Source organism: Monomorium pharaonis, chromosome 4 (genome assembly GCF_013373865.1).
Source record: "Monomorium pharaonis isolate MP-MQ-018 chromosome 4, ASM1337386v2, whole genome shotgun sequence".
Classification (NCBI taxonomy): Eukaryota; Metazoa; Arthropoda; class Insecta; order Hymenoptera; family Formicidae; genus Monomorium; species Monomorium pharaonis.
In genome coordinates this window covers 77,604-98,785 of record NC_050470.1, presented here as the reverse complement: position 1 = coordinate 98,785, position 21,182 = coordinate 77,604, and the positions used below count along the sequence as shown (strand labels likewise).

Below are 21,182 nucleotides of genomic sequence, written 5' to 3'. Positions count from 1 at the left end.
TAATTTCAGATTCAGCAACGGGCGTGATGACGACCGTAACGCTACTACTAATTGCTCTGGCCATAACGATAATTCGATAAACAAGATCTGAAAAGAAGCGAGCGATGACCTCGTCGTTGATACACCATCGGTGTTGGTTTCCCTAATTAACGGACTAAATTAAAAGGAAATGAAAGAAAAATTAGAATTCAAATGACACGAAAGACAGACACACTCACACACGAGAAATGTACGCGCGCGCGTACACGCGTACACACGATTACACAGAAGTGACACAAAGACTGACCGGAGTAGTTAGTGTCTGTCATTAAATGATGGAGAGTAATTTACGCGTGCCAAGTTAGTGTAGCGACGACAGTCCACGAGTGGCCAAGAATTAAAGAAGTACGAATCCTCATCGATCTCACTTTCACCGATTGTGCGTCCCGTGGCCTGAAGGGTGAGACACGCATCGGGAAATGGAACAACGAGAACGAGGGGAAAGGGTATTGACAAAAGTGCAACGACTATCGCTTTCAGTGTAATATATTGTATAACGCCGTAACAATGACGCCAACAACAGATACAGTGATCTTGTCTCCGCGAGGGAGTGCGATCCGGAACGTGTGTGAGAGTGAATCGTTACGTTTTTTAACTACATTATACGAGAGTATTTTAGTCGCGCTAACTGTGAGTGACATTTTTCGGAATATCAAAACGAAAATCGTTCGAGCTTAATACTGGATTAAAATTTCACCGAACCGATTAGTTTTTTTTTTCCAGCACTTTAAACTTATATCTCCCTCCTGAAATGATTTTCTTCCTTCATTCGTACGATCGATACGTAAAGGTTCTCAACAAATTTTGTCAACAACATAAGAAACGCTTACGTTCGGAGATTCGTCGCGACGATACGTATCTCGAGGAAAATCGCGGGGGTTAGTCACGCTTCGAGCAAAGTTGATTCGCCGTCAACATCCGAATCAGGTTCCATTTGTATACGTAGTCACGGCTCGACTGTATGTATTCCTTAAGTATCAGCTTTTTCTTTTTTCTTTTTAATTTAGATGCGTAAATGCGAGAAAAATGCGTGTATTATCTCCAGCATCGATTCTACTTCTTTACTCCGTGACAAACTTCCCCGTTCTGCCAAGTACATTTTAAATTCTTCGATTCTTTTTCCACCTCGTTTCTATCCTTAGCTCCTTACGTAGGAAATCATGGATCCCATCTGGATACTTGAGATTAAAACGTCAGATTCGGGATGGGAGAGTTGCTCTCATCTGGAGAGGCAGTCGAAGAAAGCACGGACAAGGTGAAGAGAAAACGAAGAAAATGGAAAATTTGCGGCAGAGAAAGAAATGAAAATATATCGTTAATAACAATCAAGAAATCGAATACTGTTAGTTGCAAACGTTTTCGAATCAATCTGATATTGCTGTGCTGTTTTAAAAAAAGTGCTACAATCCTTTTTTCACATTATGTACAGGCACACGTGTCTTTTATTTAATTGTAATTCTAATCAGAGTCAAAAGTGGAAAATCAAATTGATTTTCTTCTCACTGTACCACAAAATTTATTTCCTCTTTTGCATAAATGTGCCAAAAATATTGCTTTTTCCGCTTGTGAATTAATAACTAGTTCTAAATTTCGATTAGCTGAGGTAAAATGCATTTTCTCTTGAATTGTAGAATACGCGTAGCTCCAACTTTATTTATTTACTTATGCAATTACAAAAGGAAATTTTATTATTACTATTAACGTAATATTAACGTAAGCGCGATTTGTTTCTGATGTTCTAATCTAGGTCGACAGCGGTGATCAAAAATCTTGAGCATATCAATAAAACATCTTTTGTTCTATTCTCTTTTATTATTTCTTATTGCATTAACGATAAGTGATTTATACAAACAGAAAAAAGTGCTGGCTTTAAGAAATAACTTTCCATACACATATTCATACATTATCATTGTGCATGGCAAAACGTCGACGTGCGTTTAATTTGTATTTAATCAGATTCGATAGCAAAAAATTTTCCAACTAAATATCTACTTAACAGAATTAATAGGGAATAATTGCAAGGTAAATTACATATTTGCTAAAAATATTGGATTCACTTGACATGGCACAATCGATTTGTTTACATGTTAATTGATCAAATTGGGATTTATTCGTAGGCGGTCGCGAGAGGCTGGTCCGGTCTTGCCAGGTTTTAAGCGGACTTCTAACTACTTAGGAATATCCATTATTCAGCGTACATCTTGTTTAAAGCAACAGGTTCGAGAGAGTCCCTGCACTCGGTGCGCAAAGGAGTTAATGCCCGCCATGGATTAAAGAAGGGAACGGGTCGACTTAGGGATTACGCAGACTTACTCTGATGAGGTCTGTAATCGTATCATTCGCGAGACTAGCGATCTTAAAAGTCATAAGCATTTAACATGAGGGGGATCACGCGCTTTTGGAACATCGCAGCGTTTGCAGTCTATAGAAATTACTGCGACGAATTCAAATCCCGATCTGATCAACGCTACGAGCAATTGTTTCTCAACTTGTCGATTAAAACGTATTTATTGTATTTAGTGCATTTACGCATGAACGATTAACTAATATTTTTAATAAAAAAAAAAAACATTTTTATAGATACATTATAAACAGTTTTTGTTTGATAAAAGTAAAATTGTGAAAGTTTATAAACAAGCAATTAAACACAATATGTTGCAATATATGGATTGCACTCGACGAAGGTGCTCAAATAAATTTTTAGACCAATATACTGAATGATCTATCAAAATGATGTCTAAATATTTTGAATATTCTTTAATATTATTATTAACTATTATTGTTTTTTATCAGAGACTGATGCAATTTAATATACATCATATAAAGTTTTATTTATCTATTTTATTTATTAGTTTTATTTATAATAATTTTGTGAAGGAGAGATAAATACGAACACTTTGCAATCTTTTCGTAAATGCAAAGATGATTGAACATTTGTTAGCCTAGTGTAAGAAATTTTTATTTCACTAATAGGCATAGACTGATTAAATAACGCTTAAACATTTTGTTATGTAATTTAATTAGTAGAATACATTGTACTTTGCAAGTTTGTTTAAGACATAAAAATCTAGAAGAATCGAAGAATCTTAACATCTTTGTGTGAACAATTTTGCTTACTAAAAACCCAGAACTATGTAACAAAATAAAGAGACATCACTCTTTTTGGGTGTACTTAAAAAGAACCGTGCACTGCCCATAACGCAAGTAGGATCCACATTGCACATGTGTATGTACGTGTGTGTATATGCGTGTTTGTGATTGCATGTAGGACGACAAAGATTTTTTGTTTATAATATCTGTGCGTAACACCATTTTCCGTTAGCATCATAAGTAGCGCGATAGAGTTTCATTTTCAACTTTTTAAAATCTCAATTTTTTGATCTCATGAATTTGAAGCTCGTTAAATTACACGCAAAATTAATGAAATTGAGAGATGGTGGATTTGTCAAAGGTAAAAAAAAACAGTATTTGAAAATTAATTCCTTTTACTATAATCAAATAATTTTAATGAAATATGTGAAAGGCTAAAGGAAAATGGTGACGCGGATTGTTCGAATTATCGGTCTAGGGACGCTCGAACGTTGACTCGTCATTGACGAACCCTGTAAATAGAAGTATACCAGTGATATGAATTGCACGTAGAGTAAGCTTCGCGCAAGCCAGCGATGATAGTGTACGACGCGTCACGTACACCACATCATTAATTCGTTTTTCCGTTTCGCGAATTTCCGCTTTTAAGTTCTTTCGCCGTCATTTCTCATGCGCGGGGAAATGCGTAAGAAGGGTAAATCTTAGCGAGAGATATTTTGACTGTAGTCACTAAGATAAAAATGCGGATCGACGTGAAAAGAAAAGAAAAAGAAATTCGCCGTCTTAGCGTTACAAGTACGTGATAAGACGTATTGAACGCAAAGGTATATATGTATACATAACGCAAATTATAAATATGAAAATACAAATATATAAATATAAATATACGAATTACGGGGGACTATATTGGGTATACATACATATATAAATATATATATATATATATATATGTTATATAATATATATATTATTATAATATTTATGCTTTGCGACGTTGATTTGAATGTTGTTATTTACAAGAAAACCAAAAGAAACGAGACATTCTTATGAATATGCTCGACATATGTAATAAAAGAAGAGTTACGTAAGAACTCTATAAAAAAAATCGCGATTATCTTCTTATCCGATACCCTCTTCCTCATCTTTCTTCGATTTGGAATAGATCCTTTCTTTTCATAAACACAGCGATACAAGCGGAAAACTTAATATCTCATTTTTTTAATTTACCTGTGTTGTGCTCCAATATAAATGAAAGATAAATAAATACATCGTACGTTGCAGTAGAAAAGCAAACAATAAAACAATGTTCACAGCTTTTGGCTAAAACAAAACATACCGTTTATAATAAATAAATTACTTAGTCGGTTATTAACAATTGACAATTAATAATTCATTTAGCGTTACAATTTTACTTTCATGTTCTGGTTAAGCAACCAACTTTGCAACTAACCACAGGTTGAAACGCGGCGGATTATGGGGAACTCCGCAAACGTTTCATCCCCCGACGCATGATTCTGTTTGCCATGGGTAAGCTAAATAGAGGAGTCTGACGGCGAAGAGGAGCCAGCGAGGTGTTGAGGAAAAGATACCGGGTATTCGTAACATTCGGGTCGCGTGGTGAAGTCGCGTGAATCCGCGAAGTGAGACGCTATCTACCATCGACGGATTAAATCAGGCCGACTATGTGTTTATGCGGCAGCCGTAGGGGGAATGGTATGAAAGTTCAACAACGTCAGATACGTCGGCGGAGCGAAGATAGCGGATACACGTCGCGGTGTATAACGGGGGATCTGTTGTGAAGTAACGCGGGGAATGTGTCAACCTTTGCGCAATATTTCGCCGTTTATTGTCGCGAATGTTGTAACAAGAAGCAACTCGCCGGTCGGCATACTAACCGGAGGATTAATTACGCGTGCAGCCCAAGGCGGCTTGCGGAATCATTTTACGCATAACATGACGTTCCCCTCGCTGACAAGTTACTATCAGTTTATAAGCCCGTAAGCTCGCTCGGCGGTCGGCTAATTAAAACCACGCTGTTCCGTCCGAGAATTGGGACGACGGCGAAGTTTACCGGCGCTTAATCGGTACCGTTCGTTTCGTTCGGCTTCAACATCATGGAATCCTTGCCTCATCGTTAAGTATTGTACGTTCTCTTTCTACATCCGTCGTTCCACTCTGATTATACCTCACAAATATGGTAATTGCGGAAGTATTGATTGAAATTCACATATCCGAACAATTCTAATTTTAATACACGAACATCACATATTATCAGAACGTGGTCTGATTCTCTCAGCAATTATCACATAATATAATATGTCTTAACGTTGAAACGAAGAACAAGTGGACGTTATTTCACAGTCATTTTAAGCATTATGTTATTTAAAAATTATGCTACTAAATTCAATGGCCATTTTCATTGACTACATCAATAAAATTATTATAAAGACAATACTGTCGTAGGCAAAATAGGCCTATTGTTACATTAACGGCCACAATGAGAGAAAGTTGCAAAAATCTATAAAATATTCAGAAGGCGAGCTTGTCACGGTCGAGAAGGAAAAAGAGAAAGACATTCTGAAATCTTTATGAACTGAGTTACCAGCAAATAGGTATTGCAACAGATTATGAATTAAATTCACTCTCCACTTGCGCACTCACTCTCTCTCTCTCTCTCTCTCTCTCTCTCTCTCTCTCTCTCTCTCTCTCTCTCTCATTTTCTCTTTCTTTGATTCTCTTTTACATTACTTCATAATAGCTACGGTCCATGGCGAGTGGCCGCCTTGCCAAGCATTTTCGTCGACCATTCATCTGAGCTTCTCTTTCCCTTAACGGCCTGCTTGTCTTTCATTCAACCACATTGTCAGAGTATTCTTTTCCCCTCGCGAGAATCGCCGAAAAGTACTCGCTATATCGTGAAATGAATAAGTATAAATTAACCTGACAGATTTTAATTAATTTTAGAAGAAAACCATACTTTGCTATTATTAATAAATGTACAATCTTATATTAAAATTATTAAGTTTTTATCAAATACAGTGATATATATATATAACGAAATTTTCATTACATCTATATTCATGGCATTAATTACATTGCTCAAAATAGTTCAGAGTTAAATCAGATCAACGCAAAAATATAAAAAGAGAAGATTTAATTTTTTAATTAGTTTATAATAAAGATACGTATTACTAGGCCAGATATATATATACATATATATATATATATATATATATATATATATATATATATATAACCAGAAAAATAAAAAATTATTTATCTACGTAAAACTTAGCCTTCTTAATTAATCTTAAAGATGGATGAGCACAGTAGATTTTTCTGATAAAAGCCAATGGATGAAGAAACAGAAGAGGTGAACGGGCAGGATGTACAAGACACAAAGTTACTGCATGTCACGTACGATGAAATGATCGATATAATCGTGCTCCCTCAGCGAGGATTCGTTATCTCGATTATAGCAAAAGGAAAGAAAATGTCTTTACCGGACGATCGAAAGTTTCATATACTCTATTATATTTGATATTAGAAAAAGTTAGCGCGCCATTTCGTATAGCTAGCCTACATTTATTTTCCGGAGCAACGAACAAGTTATTTCTAATGATGTAGCAATTGTCGTTGAATGAGCAAGAGTGTCCTAATACAGAGTAATTTTCTTCCATATCAGAAAATAAGACAAAAGTCAGCATTGCAGCTTATTATTATAACTTAATATCTGTGGTATTTCATATTATAATTATATATAATACAATTTTGATAGAATTATTAATTTAATAAAAAATGTTTTTTCGTTCTTTAATATTAGCATATATTATTTTATTAAAGTGTGTAAAAAGAAACTCAGATCTGAAAATAATTATGTTGGACATCTAAATAATTAAATATGACGCTGAAAAGCTGGATGCTAGAATGTTAAAACTTTTTGCAGCATTATAATCACGCTTAAACTCCTATATAATTAATTTAATGGTTCAATATAATTATTTAAATATAAATATGTATCTTTGTAAATATTTTTATAAAATTCGTGTAAAATATGTTTGTGTATAATAAAATCATTTGTTATATCATAAAATATTTTTTTCAACACCACAACTCAATCGACAATAAAATGATTTGTTCGTTAATTTAGCCGTTAGCGAATAACCTTGATATAATTGCTAAAATGCCATCCGATGATTCGCAGGTTTAATTGTAAGCATATAACAGTGAATATAATGATCGGTATTAATAGGGGTACCATTAGTGTGATGATAGGCAAATAGCTACACGTTACATCAGAGGATGTATTCGCCAAGACTGAGAACGATTCGAGCACGGCGATGCATTTGCGGAAGCATTTCGTCGGAGGCAATGACGCAAATACGAAATGCCGTATCGATACAAGCCGAAATATGACAGAAGGCGAGCCGAACGAAAAGCCCCGGTTCTCGAGCGGCACGTATCATGCATATTCGGCACGGAAACCCCCGGGTGGGATGAATTCTTAGTGCGAGCCGCGTGGAAGTCCGGGAATCTGCAATCCCCGTTTACGAATTTCGAACGGCAAGGTAATGGCTCGTGCGTAGTCGCGCGGTTAGAAATTACAGTTCGAATTCCATTGCCGTGGCCGACAACGGAGTGAATAAGAGAGATAGAGCGAGGGAGGGAGAAGTCGCGGAAAGGGGAGGATACGGATATTGGAGTAAGGCAGAGTACGGCGTCGGCAAACGGATAGAGAAGCGGAGAAGTAAACGTGGCTAGCTCGTACTGGCAGTTGACCCGCGTGCGAGCGGATATAACCGGTTTTCGACCTGTTCGGCAGCATTCTGGAATTGTAATCGCAGTTCCATTCGACCAGGGATGTTCTACGCACGTCGTAGTCACCCCCTCGACCTCCACTTCTGCCTCCGCGGGCGGTTACGATGCGGTCGGATTCCATTTTAATTACTTACCTTCGATCCGTGTCGTCGTACCCTGCATCCCGGCGCCTCGTGGTCGTGTCGCGTCGCGTCGCCTCGCGTCGCATCGCATTGCTTGTGATGTGTGTGTTCTCGCGCGATGTATTACTCTTCAGTTCAACAACACATAATATTTTCAGAATTGATCAGCAACCTTTCACTGAAAACAAAAGGACGATATGTTTACTCGTCGCTGAAATGAATAATTTTTTTGCCAATTCCATAGTAATAAAACTGTACGGTAAGTCTTTCATTTCTTAATTAATTGCAAGCTTAACTTGATCTTAAATTACGATTTAAAATGAAAAACTACTATCGCAATACAACTATGGAAAATTGTGAAGAAACAATATTATTCATTGATGTTTTTACTAAATGGCATAACTTTGATTTTTAAAAATAAAATAGTTATTGAAGATTGCAATAAGTTATCTTATATATACAATGAAAAACCAATCTGTATAAATACGTTTGTTTGTTATTTTGAACATTCGTATTTAATTCTCAACTTTATTAATCATAACCTAACAAATATTTTTTCAATAAAGTTTGTTTTAGAACATGACTTATTTTAAATAGAATTAATAAAAAAGAAAAATGATACGTTTTTCTCTTTTAACAGCAAAAGTATCAGATGACGATATTCAAATTAATTTCTAGATGTAAAACGGAAGCAGAGGAAATGATGAAACGTTTGCACACGCAGAAACTGTAATGCTAATTGAAATTATGTACTATATATGTGGTGTACCACTACGTAAAAGAGTTGATAAGCCGGCGCTTTTTTAAATTTTCTCCGACTTGACGTTACGCTTGATCTTCATAGTGGATGAAAACCAGGATATTCTCGCAAGTCGGAATGAAAATTGCAGAGCTATGATGCCGAAATAGCTACTATTTGTAAACGTGACATAGATTCCGTCCATGAAGTGAAAATGAAAAAATACTTGAAAAGATACGCCCGCATAAAATCACATTTGTGTACGCTGGCAAAGGAAGGCAATACAGTAATCAAACTCGATGAATTTTTAAAGGACCTGTTCTACTTGGACCATTGTTTCATTCGGATATCTCGGAGAAAAGTAGACGTAGGTACGCGTGCTAATATTGCGCGCGCAAAAATTCGAGCGATACGATTGAAGGAGCCGTAGTAATAATAAAATTTTGCGCAATTTCTTGATATTAAATAATAATGTCTTATCTCTAAATCGCGTATAATACATACATTAATGTATGTATCATACGCGGTTCATGATTATACAATAGATGATACATTAATGTATATATCATACGCAATTTAAGATTATATAAATTATTACGACGATAAGATTTACAACTTCGAAGAACTTATCTTTCCCGAAATTTGAAGACATATACAATAATGATACGATCCTTTGTAATTCTGGGCACATGTCACTTGTAGCAACTTGTAATCAAGAAAGTAAGATACAGCGTGATAAAGAACGCATTTGGGAAACAAAGCATACGATCGTGTAAAATAATTCTTATCAAATTATTAGAATATATAATTTATACATTACTCTCTCAAATATACAAACTTATATAAAATACAACTTACATTAAATTTTATATATGTGCAGAGATCTCTCATAGTCGTTCATCGGATTTGGATTTTAGACATGTAACTCATTCGAGATATAAAATGCATGCCTCTTATACAGAAAGAAATACCATATATCTTTAAATCCTACGTATTTAAATAGATTTGGTAAAGATTTTAAGTAAAATTTTAATTTATAATAGAATATGAATTGAATATAAATCATATATGATAATTTTATTTTTTATTTGAAAAACTGTTCAATTTGCTGTTCTATTATAAATCTCAAAAGAGCAATTAATCGACCATAAATATTAATGCTACAAACTCATATATATGTATTTATAGATATTATTGCTTTTGACAATAACTAAAATAATGCAACTTAATAAAAATAATGCCACTTAGGTAATAGAATATTATGTAGCTGAAGCTAGCAGTCAAAGGCAGCAGCCAAACGCCCAGCAACCAGGGCCGAACATCTTATAGGCGTTTCCAGGGGACACCATTCAATCAAACGTTAAAAATTCCCTGATTATGAGATTTTCATTCGCGATCGTTATTAATTGTTTAGTGTTTTTTTAAATTGTTAATTACGTTAGTCAGATAAATACAAGGAACGCTGTCTTCAAATTTCTACGAAAATATTTTTTGAAGTCTACAAAGACTTATTTAATCGTATATAAAAAATTTTTATAAAAATGCATTTTTGCAAAACATAGTTGATTACCAAAATAATGCAGCAATTATATTTTAAAGTACATTACCACTTTTTGCCGCACCCAGAGCCGAAGACGAGGACGTAGCGGTTTCACGGCTCCAAACGATAAAAATTAATTTTTAAAATATTTATAACAATTAGAAAAAGACACGTCCTCTCGCAAATGATCGATCAGGTGATTGTACGTTACGGAAAGATATTTCCAGCCAAATTTGGTGGAAATCGTATTCTGCGTTAAGGCGTGGAGCGCAAAAAAACGATAAGAATTAATTATTTAAATATTTATAACAATTAGAAAAATGCACGTCCTCTCGCGAATAATCGATCAGTCGATTGTACGTTACGGAAAGATATTTCCAGCCAAATTAGGAGGAAATCGTACATTGCGTTTAAGCGTGAGGCACACAAAACGATAAAAATCCATTATTTAATTATTTATAACAATTAGGAAAATGCATGTCCTCTCGCGAATGATCGATCAGTCGATTGTACGTTATGGAAAGATATTTCCAGCCAAATTTGGTGGAAATCGTATTCTGCGTTTAGGCGTGAGGCACACAAAACGATAAAAATCCATTATTTAATTATTTATAACAATTAGGAAAATGCATGTCCTCTCGCGAATGATCGATCAGTCGATTGTACGTTATGGAAAGATATTTCCAGCCAAATTTGGTGAAAATCGTATTCTGCGTTTAGGCGTGAAGCGCAAAAAACGATGAAAATCAATTGTTTAAATGTTTATAACAATTAGGAAAATGCACGTCCTCTCGCGAATGATCGATCAGTCGATTGTACGTTACGGAAAGATATTACCAGCCAAATTTGGAGGAAATCGTACATTGCGTTTAGGCGTGAGGCGAACAAAACGATAAAAATCAATTTTTTAATTATTTATAACAATTAGAAAAATGCACGTCCTCTCGCGAATGATCGATCAGTCGATTGTACGTTACGGAAAGATATTTCCAGCCAAATTTGGTGGAAATCGTATTCTGCGTTTAGGCGTGAAGCGCAAAAAACGATGAAAATCAATTATTTAAATATTTATAACAATTAGGAAAATGCACGTCCTCTCGCGAATGATCGATCAGTCGATTGTACGTTACGGAAGGATAATTCCAGCCAAATTTGAAAAAAAATCGTACACTGCGTTTAGGCGTGAGGCGCACAAAACGATAAGAATCAATTGTTTAATTATTTATAACAATTAGGAAAATGCACGTCCTCTCGCGAATGATCGATCAGTCAATTGTACGTTACGGAAAGATATTTCCAGCCAAATTTGGTGGAAATCGTATTCTGCGTTTAGGCGTGAAGCGCAAAAAACGATGAAAATCAATTTTTTAAATGTTTATAACAATTAGGAAAATGCACGTCCTCTCGCGAATGATCGATCAGTCGATTGTACGTTACGGAAAGATATTTCTAGCCAAATTTGGAGGATATCGTACATTGCGTTGAAGCGTGAGGCGCACGAAACGATATATATCAATTATTTAATTATTTATAACAATTAGGAAAATGCACGTCCTTTTGCGAATGATCGATCAGTCGATTGTACGTTACGGAAAGATATTTCCAGCCAAATTTGGTGGAAATCGTATTCTGCGTTTAGGCGTGAAGCGCAAAAAACGATGAAAATCAATTTTTTAAATGTTTATAACAATTAGGAAAATGCACGTCCTCTCGCGAATGATCGATCAGTCGATTGTACGTTACGGAAAGATATTACCAGCCAAATTTGGAGGAAATCGTACATTGCGTTTAGGCGTGAGGCGAACAAAACAATAAAAATCAATTTTTTAATTATTTATAACAATTAGATAAATGCACGTCCTCTCGCGAATGATCGATCAGTCGATTGTACGTTACGGAAAGATATTTCCAGCCAAATTTGGTGGAAATCGTATTCTGCGTTTAGGCGTGAAGCGCAAAAAACGATGAAAATCAATTTTTTAAATGTTTATAACAATTAGGAAAATGCACGTCCTCTCGCGAATGATCGATCAGTCGATTGTACGTTACGGAAAGATATTACCAGCCAAATTTGGAGGAAATCGTACATTGCGTTTAGGCGTGAGGCGAACAAAACGATAAAAATCAATTTTTTAATTATTTATAACAATTAGATAAATGCACGTCCTCTCGCGAATGATCGATCAGTCGATTGTACGTTACGGAAAGATATTTCCAGCCAAATTTGGTGGAAATCGTATTCTGCGTTTAGCGTGAAGCGCAAAAAACGATAGAAATTAATTTAAAAATTATTTATAACAATTAGGAAAATTCACGTCCTTCCGCGAATGATCGATCAGTCGATTGTACGTTACGGAAATATATTTCTAGCCAAATTTGGTGGAAATCGTATTCTGCGCTTAGGCGTGAGGCGCACAAAACAATAAAAATCAATTTTTTAATTATTTATAACAATTACGAAAATGCACGTCCTTTCGCGAATGATCGATCAGTCGATTGTACGTTACGGAAAGTTATTTCCAGCCAAATTTGGTGGAAATCATATTCTGCGTTTAGGCGTGAGGCGCAAAAAACAATAAAAATTAATTTTTAAAATATCTATAACAATTAGGAAAATGCACATCCTTTCGCAAATGATCGATCAGTTGATTGTGCGTTACGGAAATATATTTCTAGCTAAATTTGAAGGAAATCGTATTTTGCGTTTAAGCGTGAGGCAAAAATTATAATCTTTGATTTGAACCTATATAGTATTTTCTATCCAACATTTTTTCATTTCCATTCGAAAAAATTATTCTTAAATAATAAGAATATAATTTTCTTGATTAAACTATATAAAATTTAAAAATAAATCTTCATTCAAGTAAATTTTTTTTATTTAACGCAATATAATAAACGCAATATAAAAAATCTTATTTTAAGGTTTTCACTTTGAAACTAAAGATATTGTCAAAATAACAATATCTTTTTTTTCTGTGTAGGTCTTATCAGCCTTGATATCTCTAATTTGCTTCAAAATTTTGAGAAGAACATTGTCAAGGTGCTTAAATCTTAATCGTTTTGTTCAATGTATAAAAAAAAGATTTTAATATAACATATTTTATGCTGGCGTACACTGAGAGAAAAATGTCAATGTACCGAGAAGCAAAATTTACTTACATTTTCTTTGATATTTATTTGACACAAAAATATTTGATTTATAACAATAAAATACATATTTTTATAAAAAAAAATACCTAACTTTTCTTATTAATTATGAGAAAATTTTCGTATAATTTTTACTCTAAATATAAATTTATTTCAGATCTATCAATTTTCTTTATAGTAATCAAATATTTGATTAGAAATATTTGATTACTATATTTATAGACAAATATACATTTATAGACAAATAACATTTATTTAAAAAAAATAAACTTATTGTTCAGAAATATTTATTTCTTAAACTGTCGACATTTATTTCTGCCTCATTTGCATTGCACCATGCAATATGACGGACTAGTCATTGCCGCGGTGTCATCATTGTATTGTCGGCGTCGTGTTACACAGTGTTATACAGTACCTATAAGTGCATACATGACTTGTAGACAGTGTCTTATAATATATGTTTCATAGTACGTATCGTATGCTTAGGCTGTGTTCAGAAACATCACCGGGTACTCGCCAGAAGCCGATTCTTAAAATCGTATGCAAAAATTTTGTTGCGTTCGTCGCATACAAAAATAACTGCACATTCATCGATTGGTATATACTTTTTAGATCTCAAATTATATATCAATTAGTGAACGCGCAGCATTATTTTCGTATTCAAAATTTTTAACAAATATTCATTTCAATGTAATATATTAACATTGTGGCCTCAAATCAAATTAGATTATCAGAAAAATACAAGTTATTTAGCTAAATTAAATTTATTTGTAAGAAATAAACTATCTAATAAAAACTGAAAAAAATTTGATACTTACAACTCATTTTGAGGAAATAAACGATTATTTGCGATAAATAACATTTATTCCAAAAGTAAAATAAATTGTTTATTTGCTATAAATAAACATTTATTTTGCCCTATTCAAATAATGGATTTATTTCGTTCAAATAAACTTTACGTCTTCCAAATAAATTTTCAAGCATTTTTCTCTCAGTGTAGCAAATATTTTTTAGTTAGTTATATCGTTAGTTTTACACAGATTTGTTGAAAATTTAATTTTTATTTGCAGTAAATAATTTTGTAAGATTTTACAACGGATAATATTTCAGTGAATTAGATTATTCTAGCAAATTCAGATTTCTGTGAATATAGGTTCATTTAACGAAATTTTTAAATAAATAATAATTGTAATAAATTCAATTATTCTTACATTAAAGATGCAGTAGAATATCCATAATTTTTCTGCGACAATAGATTCTTATTTCTTTCTACGTTGTTTTTCATTCCAAAAGTAAAAAACTTTTAAATCTTATGTGTGATTGTAGTTTATTTCTACTTTTTCTCATCACATTTCTCTTTTTTATCTCTAAATTTTTTCGTTACTCAAGTCATCTGTCGAACATCCGCAGTTTTAAGAGACTTATAGTATTGGGAAGTATGGCATTTTGGGAAAGTGCGACAGTTGCAATCAAGTAGTCGTACCACACTAAAAAAATCCAAATTCTTCCTTTAATTGTTTGCCGCCAATATTATATAAATTGCTAAAATAGAACAGGGCCACTATTCCGTACACGGTTACTGATAGTTGTCGGTTTGATAACTGTCGTTGCGCATATATTTTCATATATCAAAATACGTGCGCAAGACTTATCGAACCGACAACTATGGATAACCGTGTACGGAATAGTGTACGGAATAGCAGCCCAGATATCTTTATAAAAAATAAATTCTTATAGAGATTATTGTTAGATTTTCTAAATATTAAAATAAAAATTTAATTTTACAAGTATGCAAATAATATAAAAGAGATAACAGGGATGATGACAATATTTAAACTCTCTATATTTTTATTTTGAGTAAAAATCAAGACGACTTTAATAAGTAAATAATAAATAAAATAAAAAAGATTAAGATTTTTTTTATTTGTGAGAACATTAAGTAAAAGGGGATCGTGAATTATCTAATAATAAATTAATATTAATATTGAATATTTTTTCAAGACACTTAAAAGTTTACTTTCTTTAAAACGTTAAAACATTTTTAAAATAGCGCAAAAATGGAATAATCAAAATTATTACAACTTAAAAGGGTTTTAAAAATAGTCGACCTCATTATCTGACTATAAAAGAAAAACAATACTTCTAATTTTTTTACAATTTCGATACTTTGTCGCGTACAATTATTATTACATTTTACATTTTTAACATTTTATTTTAAGCACGTGTCCATCCATTTATTCGGTATTCATATTCTTATTCGGACATTCTCGTAGTTCATCAATATTAAACTTAGCAGAAAAGTTAACCATCGTGAGGTCCGAAACTACTTTATACTTTTCCTCATTCGCTTTTAAACTCCTTGCACGATAAGTTCTTCTAATGAGAGGTGATATATTTTAAATTCATTGAATTTAAGTTCGATTCTTTTTACTCTTTCGAACATTATACGCTTAAAAAGTTGTTCGAAGGACTATTACATTGTCGCTGCCAGTAGTGTGACCTCAATTGTAAATTTGTCGCTGGTAAATTGTGGCTACTAACAACGGATCTAATTTTCTATTGTAACAATCTAATTTATACCAAATCTGAATATCTATATGAAAGAATTTTACAAAATTGTAATTTAAATATTCTTCTTCTCAAATTATCGAAGCATTTGTAAAAATAATTCAAAAAGACTGTGATACAACTTGTGCGTTATTTAATTTAGAGAAATAATTCAGTTTTGCAAATAATTATTCATTCTGTTGCAAATAATTATTCACCTTTGAATAAATCTAATCTGAGTAATTCTTCACTCCGAGTAAATTGCTCGAATGCTCAACTCAAAAGGAGTATTTCCTTTGTTATGTCATAATATGATTTTCCTCGCAACAATAACAATTTTATCTTAAGCGCTATATTGTGGGACGTTGTAAATATCTTGAAAAATCTAAGTATCACGATTGTGTACTTAAATTAGTTTACTATCATGAACAAATCTGTACACATGTGATCTATGTAGTATCTTTTTCTAACATTAAAACATATTTAGTTAAAAGAATATAAAAGAATATATTATAAAGATCTACATAAGAATGAGGCTGAATTTAATTGGTGGTTTGCGTATGTGATATTAGAGATATAAATATAAAATTTTCTCTTATTTTTCTACATATAATATTTAATAACATAATCTGTTATTAAATATTTTCTATGATACACTGTGTGATGAGACGTTTTATCTAACTGTGTCAGATAACTGGGCTTATTTCGAATCCATGATTTATCTCTTAATCGTTGATAATATTATTAAACATTAGTTTTTAAGCAATTACACTTATACAATTTTTAAAAGAATTCTTTCTCAGTCTTTTGTAAAAAATTAACAAAAATCTAGATATTTATAAATAGATTATAAATAATTTTAGCGCGTAAAATCTAAATACTAAAAAAACACAATAATAAATAAAATATTCGCCAAATAAGTGAACGGAAGGTGAACCATTTGTTACTATTTATACATTTCAAAACCTGTACTAATAAGCACTACATATCAGTTCAAACGAAACCAACATCCAACGATATTGTTACTCTTCCGTAGCCTAATATTATTAAGATAATCAAAAGTAGAATATAGACAAGTATCAAAAACAATTTTTATTGTAGACTCGTTATGAAATGTCTTGAGTTTGATTGACCCCAAATGACCATTCTAGAAGATTTATAAACTGTAAAAATCTCAAAGATGACGAAATTTCAACGTATCATCGTGCTAATGTTTTATTTCTGTTTATTAACGACATTAAAAACTGAGGCGTTGATTATCTCCACGAGACCAACGACAATTTATACAGAAGATGATTTAAAGCTACGATTAGTCAACGTGGTGATAATCTGAAAAATAATAATACTTAAAAAAATACCTTCCCGGGTGTATATTAAATTAACACAAAAAATGTGAAATTTTCAGGTATTCAGACACGGCGATCGCACAACAGACAAGAACTATGAATCTTATCCAAATGATCCATATAAAAATAACGATTTCTATCCAGATGGTGACGGACAGTTAACTAATGTAAAATTAGATTTATACGTTAGAGCATAGATATGTTATCATTTTATTGAATCTTTTATTGTTAAGACTGTCTCATAACGTATTGCATATTTGTGAAAGAAATCTGTAAAAATTACATTCAGATTGTCTCATTTGCATATTTTCTTTAACGGAATTCCTTCAATTTGGAATTAATTTTTTCACAAGATAACAAAGAGGTTACAATTTTCTGTAACTTTATAATCTTCAAAATTGTATGTTTTATAATTAAATTTCGAGTTTAATTTGAAACTATTCCATTTAAAACTATTTAAAAAATATATAATTGTTTGAGTTCAATTTTATAAAAATCTGTTTTATAAAAATCTCTTTTTTAATTACTCGTAACTCAAAAATGAACAAATGTTTCAATATTGTTGCCAAGAAAAAATTGTTCGAAATGTAATCCCCGAAAAATGAAAGATATAAATTAGTATTAATGCATGCATTGTATCTTCAATTCTTTATAAAGCTTTTCATGTATCGTACATACAGTCGTTCAACTAAACACGTCCGCAATAGCCGAAAGACGTTTTTCTTATTTCTTCATTTTCACGTGGAATACGCTGTTCCTTTATTTTCAAGTTTACGTCAAGCTAAGCAATATTAATAACACGGCCGCTGTTTCTTCTTCCTTACCTACATTTTTTAACGATATTTAAGGTTGGCAAGAATAGATCATACGCATTAGGCTTGTGGCTAAGAGATAAATACAATAGTTTCCTTGGAGATATGTATTACCCACCAAATGTCTACGCACGTAGCACGGAAATGTCTCGATGCAAGATGACTTTACAATTAGTTCTTGCAGCGCTTTATCCGCCTGTTGATAGACAAAAATGGAATGAGAAACTTTCTTGGCAACCAATAGACTTAATATATACATCACGGCATGAAGATAATCTGCTGAATCCATCATTTGCATGCCCTATGTAAGCAAAGATCATTTCTTCAATCGATAGTTATAAGTTATCGATCGGATGCAATAATTTTTCGGTTACAATTGCGTTCATAAGAATATTTCACGACAGTTTTAATATTCACGGTACGTTAAATATTATTATTTTTGAACGTGAAATAATTAAATCATTAATACAATTAATATATTTTATAAAAATATATTTTTTATACATTTTTCGATATTTCAATAATCCTTAAAATTTTATAGCTTTGTATTTTATAAAAAATATACTTTTTTATTATATAAAGTAAAAAAATACATTATATTTCATAATAAATTATTAATAAACATAATTATCACGTACATTCAATATTTCTTTAAATTATTTCTTGATAAAAATATTAAAAATTTCTTCTTGTGCATTTTGTAACAGATTCCAAAAAATTTATGAGAATCAACTACAAAGTCCAGAAGTGAAAAAGAAAATAGAAGAGTTTAATGATTTAATGGCGGACGTATCAAAACATACAGGAAAAAATATTACCAGTGTCAGGGATCTCGCTCTTATATATCATACTTTATATATAGAATCATTTATGGGATTGCCTTTACCAAAGTGGACAAAAAACATATTTCCAAATGGCACTCTTTTAAATGCAGTTTACTTAGATTACGAGCTATTTAATTACAATGAGTTAAATAATCTCAATGGAGGCACGTTTAAATTTTATGTGTGTGTGGCCCATTCAATTCTTAAAAAATAAATAGATAATATGTGCATAAATGTTATGTATTTTATTTACCATTATTATTCATTATGTTCTTTTTTATATTTCTTGAGATAACGTGATTAAGAAAAAACAATTAAAATTTTACATTTATTATCATATTATATGTTTTTCACATAACGTTTTTCGCACTATAATAATAACAGTAAGCACATTATAATCTTTTTATATGTATTTTCATAAAATATTCATACTCAAGTGTATTATTTGCAGGTGTGTTATTGAATAGAATAATTAACGATATGAACAAAGTGATCAATAAAACTTTGCCGGATCGAAGGATTAATCTTTTCTCCGCACATGATGTAAATGTAGTTGGATTGCTATACGCTTTAAATATATCCGTTATTTTTCGACGTCATTTTCCGACGTTTACAAGCAGCGTTATTGTAGAATTATATGAAGATGACGGAGAATATTTGGTTAAAGTATGTGTAATTTTACTTTAAACCAGTCACTTAATTAACAAATAACTAATGGATAATCATTTCTTGCAGGTGTTATATTACTTAGGTATTCCATCGGAAATACGAGAAATTAATATTCCTGGCTGCGAAGTATTATGTCCGTATAATAAATTTGTCGAATTAACAAAGTCAACTACTGCACTTAAGGGAGTTCCTCTGCTCAGGTCTGGCACAACAAGTGGTACAGGGGTTCAAGTAAAGAAAAATATTCAAATGACCATTTTGTTGTCTTCTTTTTTTTTGCTGTATATGGTCTAAAGTTAATAATGGTGAATATAAAAAAAAATTTGGCTATAAAGTACTACCTTCATTATTGAAATAATTTTTTTTTTAATTGAGAATAAGCATTTTTCACTATTATACCATCCTTAGATAACTAAATACAACAATTTGAAATTCATGTTGTATCACTAGCACACGTTTACCACACTTACGTGCTGTATTACTTCGATTATTGTAAACTTTTTTTATCTTATCAATTATTTCACTCAAATGAGCAAGTGCATTGTTTCAAAAATTTAACAGTACTTTTCTAGACAGTTAAGATATATTGTTGTAAAGTTTCACTAACATCTGTTTATTACTTCTATGTTTAATACAATAAAAAAACCTGAAAATTCATCGATTCCCATAAGAGCCCATATGAATAAAATATATATTTAATATCTAAATAACTAGCTAGTTCAGCTTTCTAAAATTTTGACAGTCAATTTATATCACTAATTTGAACTTCACTACAAAGTTTCATGAAAATCTGTTCATTTTGATTTAGCAGCGGAATTCCCTTAAGCCGTGTCATTTAGCAAATCCAAATTTGAGTGAAACCCCTTTAAACAGTTTAATATTCAAGCGTGCAAGAATTAACGAAACACTTTTAAACAAAGCTTCAAATTGGTGAATTAGATTGGTTTATAGAAATTTTTCACCAATCTAATTAGCCACAGTAATATTTCTTTCACAAAGTATCTATTATTTCTCTATTAAAAACGGATTATAAAATCAATCAATATTACATTTATGTCAAATAAAAAGTGAGAGATATCTAACATTATCATTAGCAGCTTAATTTTATTTGAATGTATAACTAAAATAGCTGATGAAGAAAGAAGGCATTTTACAATGTCACGTCTCAAAATGTGTTTTCAATTTTATAGTACAGTAAAGCATTACGACAATATAGCTTCCTATCTAATGTAATAAAATCGGCCCGGCAATCGGTTTTATTACATTTTCTTCATTATATTCGATATCGTACCGCCGAAAACTAAATGCCCATACGATCGCAGAAAGTTAAGTTCGTTAAGTATGCTCAGAACCGTGTCTTATCAAAGACACGGAGCTCAGATCCTCCGCCTACCGTGCCGTAGCATAACAATTACCCTATTATTTCGCACACACTACCGCGGCGATTCGTTGGGCCTATATACCGCACATTTCTGTTCCACAATATACT

The 21,182-nt window shown here is 32.1% G+C and overlaps 3 protein-coding genes and 1 long non-coding RNA gene across 6 annotated transcripts in view; 3 read left to right on the top strand and 1 right to left on the bottom strand.

The window, feature by feature from the left end:
• Nucleotides 1–4,234, top strand: part of LOC105838351 (lachesin) — a 159,969-nt gene extending 155,735 nt beyond the window's left edge. Inside the window, exon 11 of the mRNA XM_036285879.1 lies at nucleotides 10–4,234. Within this exon, the coding sequence (XP_036141772.1) occupies nucleotides 10–80 (71 nt within the window). The 3' untranslated portion in view covers nucleotides 81–4,234. The remainder of the gene's footprint in view (nucleotides 1–9) is intronic.
• LOC114255194 overlaps nucleotides 1–21,182 on the bottom strand; it is a 44,352-nt gene that overhangs the window by 17,331 nt on the left and 5,839 nt on the right. The window contains exon 2 of the mRNA XM_036285884.1: nucleotides 8,082–8,247. Coding sequence (XP_036141777.1) covers nucleotides 8,082–8,160 — 79 coding nt within the window. The 5' untranslated portion in view covers nucleotides 8,161–8,247. The remainder of the gene's footprint in view (nucleotides 1–8,081; nucleotides 8,248–21,182) is intronic.
• LOC118645228 lies at nucleotides 8,242–9,408 on the top strand. The gene is made up of 2 exons (XR_004963001.1): nucleotides 8,242–8,328; nucleotides 8,748–9,408. It is a non-coding gene; the product is annotated as an uncharacterized LOC118645228 (long non-coding RNA).
• LOC105840422 (venom acid phosphatase Acph-1) lies at nucleotides 13,759–20,026 on the top strand. Of its 3 annotated transcripts, none has more exons than XM_036285881.1 (7): nucleotides 13,759–14,092; nucleotides 17,144–17,360; nucleotides 17,448–17,555; nucleotides 18,237–18,505; nucleotides 18,908–19,188; nucleotides 19,476–19,690; nucleotides 19,760–20,026. In XM_036285881.1, exons 2-7 carry the CDS (start codon nucleotides 17,223–17,225, stop codon nucleotides 19,985–19,987), a joined length of 1,239 nt encoding a protein of 412 aa, XP_036141774.1. In that variant the 5' UTR covers nucleotides 13,759–14,092; nucleotides 17,144–17,222; the 3' UTR covers nucleotides 19,988–20,026. The 3 variants fall into 3 exon arrangements, with proteins under 3 accessions (XP_036141774.1, XP_036141773.1, XP_028050455.1); XM_036285880.1 differs by having other exon boundaries at nucleotides 13,761–13,962; nucleotides 17,144–17,363; XM_028194654.2 differs by having other exon boundaries at nucleotides 13,761–14,092; nucleotides 17,144–17,363.

Coding starts and splice junctions, on each gene's coding strand:
- LOC105840422 (XM_036285880.1), top strand. CDS start 17,223: ATGACGAAATTTCAACGTATCATCGTGCTAATGTTTTATTTCTGTTTA. Junction 18,506..18,907: donor CCATCATTTGCATGCCCTAT/GTAAGCAAAGAT, acceptor ATTTTGTAACAG/ATTCCAAAAAATTTATGAGA. Junction 19,691..19,759: donor ACGGAGAATATTTGGTTAAA/GTATGTGTAATT, acceptor CATTTCTTGCAG/GTGTTATATTACTTAGGTAT.